General features: G+C 31.8%; 1 protein-coding gene across 1 annotated transcript in view; it reads left to right on the top strand.

Annotated features, from left to right (window-relative positions):
• The window catches only part of LOC135200482 (uncharacterized), a 115,645-nt gene extending 110,116 nt beyond the window's left edge, over positions 1-5,529 (top strand). The window contains exon 2 of the mRNA XM_064229132.1: positions 5,208-5,529. Coding sequence (XP_064085202.1) covers positions 5,208-5,529 — 322 coding nt within the window. The remainder of the gene's footprint in view (positions 1-5,207) is intronic.
• The last annotated feature ends 1,060 nt before the right edge of the window (positions 5,530-6,589 follow it).

Raw genomic sequence — 6,589 nt, 5'->3', positions numbered from 1 at the left:
CATAACATACAGTACAATATTAACAAGCCTATACTATATGATAGTTAATGGATAACATTATCCAATTTTGTTCTGACGTTTCATGACATGTAAAGATAAAGGATCTAATTTATACAACCCCCCAGGGGGGCCCGCGATAAATTAAAATTTTTTTCCTTTGCTGTGAACAAATGCAAGCTCTCTATCAAATTTCTTTCTATAAAACCGTGCTCTCTTAAACAAAATCTTTGACCCGAGCCAGTCAATCGTGCATTAACATAAACACTATGAACACATAAAGCTTGCTCGTATTATTTGTTCGTATATTAATATTTATGATTTAAAATGCGTTTTTCGTGTCTTTCCCAGATTGTCCTATATAAAAACTACCGCACTTGCATGGGATCTTTATATACTCCTTCATTGTTCTCCGGACTATTATGAATTAAAGTTTTTCCAATGGTGCTAGGATATGAAAAGTTGTACTAAAACCAAGTAACTTTAGGGGGTAGACTATAGATTCTAATGTGGGATGGTATGGGAAAACATATAAAATCCATTTTCTGTTTTTCTCCTCATATGAATTAAAAAATGTTTTCGTGCTAACTTTAGATGTAATCAATATCTCCAATTTTCCAATTAAATTTTCAATACCACTTGATATAGTTTCTAGTTCCTCATTGATAAATTCCGGACTGCAGATATTAAGAGCTCTAAGAAACATTGATCTTAATGCTGAGAGTTTTTTACTTCTACTTGTGTGAGGAGTAATGCTAATAATAAGATTGTTACAATCTTATTATTAGCAATTACTCCTCACACAAGTAAGTAAAACTCTCAGCTTAAGATCAATGTTTCTTAGAGCTCTTAATATCTTGCAGTCCGAATTTATCAATGGAGGGAACTAGAATTTATATATCAAAGTTGGTATTGAAAATAATTTTAAATTGGTTAAGATATTGATTACAGTCTAAAGTTAGCACGAAAACTTTTATTTTTCATATGAGGGAAAAAACAGGAAAACTGGATTTTATATGTTTGCCCATACCATCCCACATTAGAATCTATAGTCCTACCCCCTAAAGTTACTTGGTTTTAGTACACTTTTTTCATATCCTAGCACCATTGGAAAAACTTAATTCATAAATGTCCGGAGAACAATGAAGGAGTCATTATATAAGATCCCATGCAAGTGCGGTAGGTTTTTCTTATATAGGCACATCTGGGAAGACACTCGAAAAACGCATTTTAATCATAAAATAATATACGAAACAAATAATACGAAGCAATGCTTTATGTGTTCATAGTAGTTTAATTTTTGTAATGCACCGATTGACTGGCTCGGGTCAAAGATTTTGTTTAAGAGCACAGGTTTTTATTGAAAGAAATTTGATAGAGACAGCTTGCATTGTTCACAGCAAAGGAAAAATTTTAATTTATCGCCTGGTTTGTTTTATAAATTAGATCCTTTTTATCTTACATGTCATGAAACGTCAGTACAAATTGGATAATGTTACCCCATTAACTATCATATAGTATAGGCTTGTTATATGTACTGTATGTTATGCCTGTTTTCAAATGGATGTATTACTCGTTAGATATTTTGGTATTTTTCATTTGCTCAACTGCTATTCTTTGTTTTTATTGTTATTTTACTGCTGAATAGTTTTGTAGCTCAAACTGCTAGTTTTTTTGGTAACTGTATGTTTAAAAAACGTTTTAGGCCTTTTCTTGGCCGCATGCACTGTAAACTATCTCTTTCTTTAATAAACGCTCCAAGAAGAGGTCCCATTGGAGGACGAAAACTGTTGGCATTTTCTGAAGAATATACCTTTTTTCATTTTCCTATGTGGAATACAACTGAATTACTATATCTTCGTGCTTAAGAAGATTACCAGTACTATATATATCTATATATATAAAGAGAGAGAGAGAGAGAGAGAGAGAGAGAGAGAGAGGGAGAGAGAGAGAGAGAGAGAGATTCAAAATCCCTGGGTTTTTTTTTCAAGACAGGTGTGTCCCTTGTATAGAATTTAGGTTAGGAAGTATATGTTTTGAGTGAGCGAGACAGAGAGAGAGAGAGAGAGAGAGAGAGAGAGAAAGAGAGAGAGGGATTTAAAATCCCTGGTGTTTTAGACAGTTGTGTCCCTGTATAGAGATTAGGTTACGAGGTATATGTTTGCATAGAGAGAGAGAGGAGAGAGAGAGAGAGAGAGAGAGAGAGAGAGAGAGAGAGAGAGACTAAAACTCAGGTGTTAAGACAGGCGTATCCTTTTACACAGATGAAGTTAGAAGGTATGTGTACGCATGTGTAGAGAGAGAGAGAGAGAGGAGAGAGAGAGAGAGAGAGAGAGAGATTTGAAAAATCAGGTATCTAGACAGGTGTGTCCTTGTATACTAGCCCCGTACAACCACAACACAACCACCTCACAAGCTCAATCGGATTCCCACACCACCACCAACGTTGCCACATCAAAAGATGACGAAAATCTTTAATGGTCAGATAACAAAAGCAGCAGCCTTGGGACATTTCTCTGTCAAAACAATAAACTCTTTTTTTTTCTTTTTATTTTTACGTCGACACGGAACACGATAGTTAATGGATTTCCTGTTCTGGGAAATCCAACTCCACTTCTTAAGAGTTCAATTTTTCTCTTTCTCCTGCCAATTGACTCGATTCTCTTTTAGAGTGGAAGGGTGGGTCCATTCACAAAACGATCGTGCCGGTTTTTGTTTCGGGTCCGTCCCCCGCCGCGGTCCTGTCGCGCCCTTCAGTATTCCGTAACATTGCCGAGGCTAGTTGGCTGCAATTTGGTATGTTGATCATCCACCCTGCAATCATCAAACATAGCAAATTGCAGCCCTGTAGCCTCAGTATTTTGTATTTTACTCTATTTCATTTAAGGTTAAAATTAGCCATAATCGTGCCTCTGGCAACAGCATAGGCCAAGCTGCCATCGAGATGTTTTTCTATATATATATATATATATATATATTATATATATATATATATATATATTATATATATATATATATATATACATATATATATATATATATATATATATACATATATATAATCTTAGTAGAGCCCCCGAAAAATCAAAAACTTATTTAAAAGTGTACGTGAATTTTTTTTTTTACTTTACATCAATTTCATCAAAATTGGAAACGCATTCTGTTACCCGAAATGCTTATTTTTCCACGAGGCTCATTAATTAAGGAGAGAAAAATCTATTATTTTTCACCACAGGATTTTTTTTTTTTAACTCGGGCGAACGAAATTTTATTTTCAGACAGCTCTTATTTACTTTGGTGTTGAGGAGAAAAACTTTGTTATTTTAATAAATTACGTTATACTCGCTTTTTATAATTAATTTAAGGATTTTTGCGTAATATTAAACTCTTTTCCGACCAGAATTTTGAAAAGTCTGTTCTTTTAGTAACACGAATTATCATTATTATTTTTATTTTTATTTTCTGAAGAAATTGAATAAGTAAATATTTGCCCCTCCCTCCTCCACCTGTCATCATCTGTAAGATCACTTTCCTATACGAAGGCAAAAAAAAAAAAAAAAAAAAAAAATAGTAAGCCATTGATTGAGCGGATCAGATGTACAGGTATGCAATATACCTGCGACAGGCTTCCGGTATGTCCATCCCTTCAATGGGTCATGTCTCTCTCTCTCTCTCTCTCTCTCTCTCTCTCTCTCCCCTGGATAATCAAGAGTCTGGTGTTATGATAACATTAGCTTATAGAATGGGAAGGGAAATTTCCTCTCTCTCTCTCTCTCTCTCTCTCTCTCTCTCTCTCTCTCTCTCTCTCTCTCTCTCTCTCTCTCTCTATCTATCTATCTATCTTTCTTAAAGGAGTGGCAAAAATAGTAGCCATTTCTTCTCTATCACGTTTATTAGATCCAAACGAAGGAATAAAAAACAAACAAATAAAAACACATTAATTTGAATATTCTAATATTCCATTTGAGCCAAAGCTTCGAGACACTCAATGCATACAGGTTCGAGTGTTTCAAGTGGAACGCGAGCCTGATGTACCTGGACGGTTTGGGCTGTTCAGATTCTGCTTAATGAGATATTACGAAGTCCTGAAACCGAGGCACTTAGCTTGGATGCGTTTGATGGGGCAGTCGAGTCTGGAATGCGATTGGATATGGACGTACTTATGGGGAGGTTACTTAGACTGGATTCTCAGTTACTGAGCAAGTGTTTGTACATAGGTTACTTCATGGTTGGCTGTTCTAGGGATGTCTTTTAAATAACTCCAACTGAAAAGCTTGTCAAAAGGGCTTTAGATTCTGAGTGACTGAACAAGCGCTTTTATACATAGGTTACTTCATGGTTGGCTGTTTTGGGATGTTTTTTAAATATATACCAAATGAAAAAAACTTCTCAAAAAGGCTTTAGAAAATATTTTGAAAGATTTTTTCTTGGGTAAGGAAACAAAAGTTTTTTTTATTTGCCTGACATTGGTTGTGATTTAGTCTGAAATCAGACCACAGAGGCTAGATAATTCCATGTTTTCCTTCAAAGTAAATAATTTTTCTTTTGGGTAAACCTATTGAAAAGGTATTATATATATATATATAAATATATATATATATATATATATATATACATATATATATATATATATATAATATATATATATAAATAAAGATATATATATATATATATACATATATATATATATATATATATATTATATATGTGTTGTGTGTGTGTTCACAACAATAGTTTGTGTATGTCTAGATTACAAAGATAAAGAAATACTAATTACTGCGTACTAATCTCTCTCTCTCTCTCTCTCTCTCTCTCTCTCTCTCTCTCTCCTTGACTTCCCTCTAGCAATATATTCACCATTTTTCTTATGTATATCTCTTTCTGTTTTTATGTTACTCTTCCTTTTTATGACTTTCGCACTTGAAGATTATTCCCTTTTTTGAGCTTTCTTGTTTTTATATTGTTCCGTTTCCTTATAAACATATTTTTTAACGCTTTCTTTTACAGCATTTTTATCAGAATTCAGTTCTACCCTTGTTTTCATTAACCCCTTGCATTTCTTTTTCTCAGTTCGTTCCTTTTATTCTGTTTTTTTTACCATATTTATTCCTTTTTTTATAATTCTTCTGTTCTTTTCCATATTCCCTTTATAGTTACAACTGCCATTACTGTATATATTTCCTGTCGTAATTCTTCTCCTGGCCCAAGAGGAGCCATGACCTTCCTAATCCTCATCCTCATCCTCATCTTTATCATCCTCCTCCTCCTCATTCTTCTCATCATCCTCCTCCTTCTCACCATCATCATCCTCCTCCTCCTCCTCCTCCTCCTCCTCCTCCTCCTCATTCTTCTCATCCTACTTATCCTCATCCTTATCCTACTCCTCATCCTCCACATCATCATCCCCCTACTCATCATCCTCATACTCCACCTCCTCCTCCCCCTCCCTCTCCCCTCCCCATCCCCCTCCCCCTGAGGAATTTCCTCAGATGGAGGAAAGCTCCTCAGATTACCCAGAGGCGGTTGTATTAATATTCATGCGTGTAAAAGTTTTCACTTCTCCCAAGGAGGAAGGTGGTGTGCTTTCTCTTCTTAGGAAAAGGAAAGTTATTATTATTACTATTATTTTATTATTTTATTAAATTATTATTATTATTATTATTATTATTATTATTATTATTTATTATTATTATTATTATTATTATTATTATTATTATTATTATTATTGCTGAAAATTCATATGGTTTTGAATAAACGATTGTATATTAAAAAATCCGAAGTTATATCAATAAACTATTTATTTGTATAGGTTTAAAAATAGCTTTTTATATGTCAATGCAGTTAATTGTTATATTTTCTATGTATTATTATTATTATTATTATTATTATTATTATTATTATTATTATTTATTATTATTATATTTTTATTATTATTATTATTATTATATAAAGCCCAGCTACAAGCATTTATTTACCGTTAGTATATTTTAGTTTTTCAATATAATTTGATTTCAAAAGAGATTATATATATATATATATATATCTATATATATATATATATATAGAATATATAAACATATATATATATATTATATATATATAGATTATATATATATATATATATATATCTATATATATATCTATATATATATATATATTTATATATATATATATATATATATATATATATATATATATATATATATATATATATATATATATATAATCTCTTATATATATATTTATATATATATATATATATAGATATATATAGATATATATATATATATATATATATATATATATATATATCTCAGAATATATTATCTATATAATATATATATATATATAATATATATATATATATATATATATATGTGTGTGTGTGTGTGTGTGGTGTGTGGTTTGTGTACTTGTGGATATGTGTGTGTGTGAACAGCGGAGAGAGAGAGAGAGAGAGAGAGAGAGACTTCAATTTTCAATATTCACCATATAAAACACTGAGTATTTATACTAAATGGAAACTGGTTCTCTATACATGAATGTAAATCTGTTATTCAATCAAGCATTAGATTAATACCTTTCCTTTGAA

Source organism: Macrobrachium nipponense, chromosome 27 (assembly GCF_015104395.2).
Source record: "Macrobrachium nipponense isolate FS-2020 chromosome 27, ASM1510439v2, whole genome shotgun sequence".
In the NCBI taxonomy this organism is placed as follows: domain Eukaryota; kingdom Metazoa; phylum Arthropoda; class Malacostraca; order Decapoda; family Palaemonidae; genus Macrobrachium; species Macrobrachium nipponense.
Note: the sequence above shows the minus strand (reverse complement) of the source record. Positions and strands in the feature narration are given on the sequence as shown.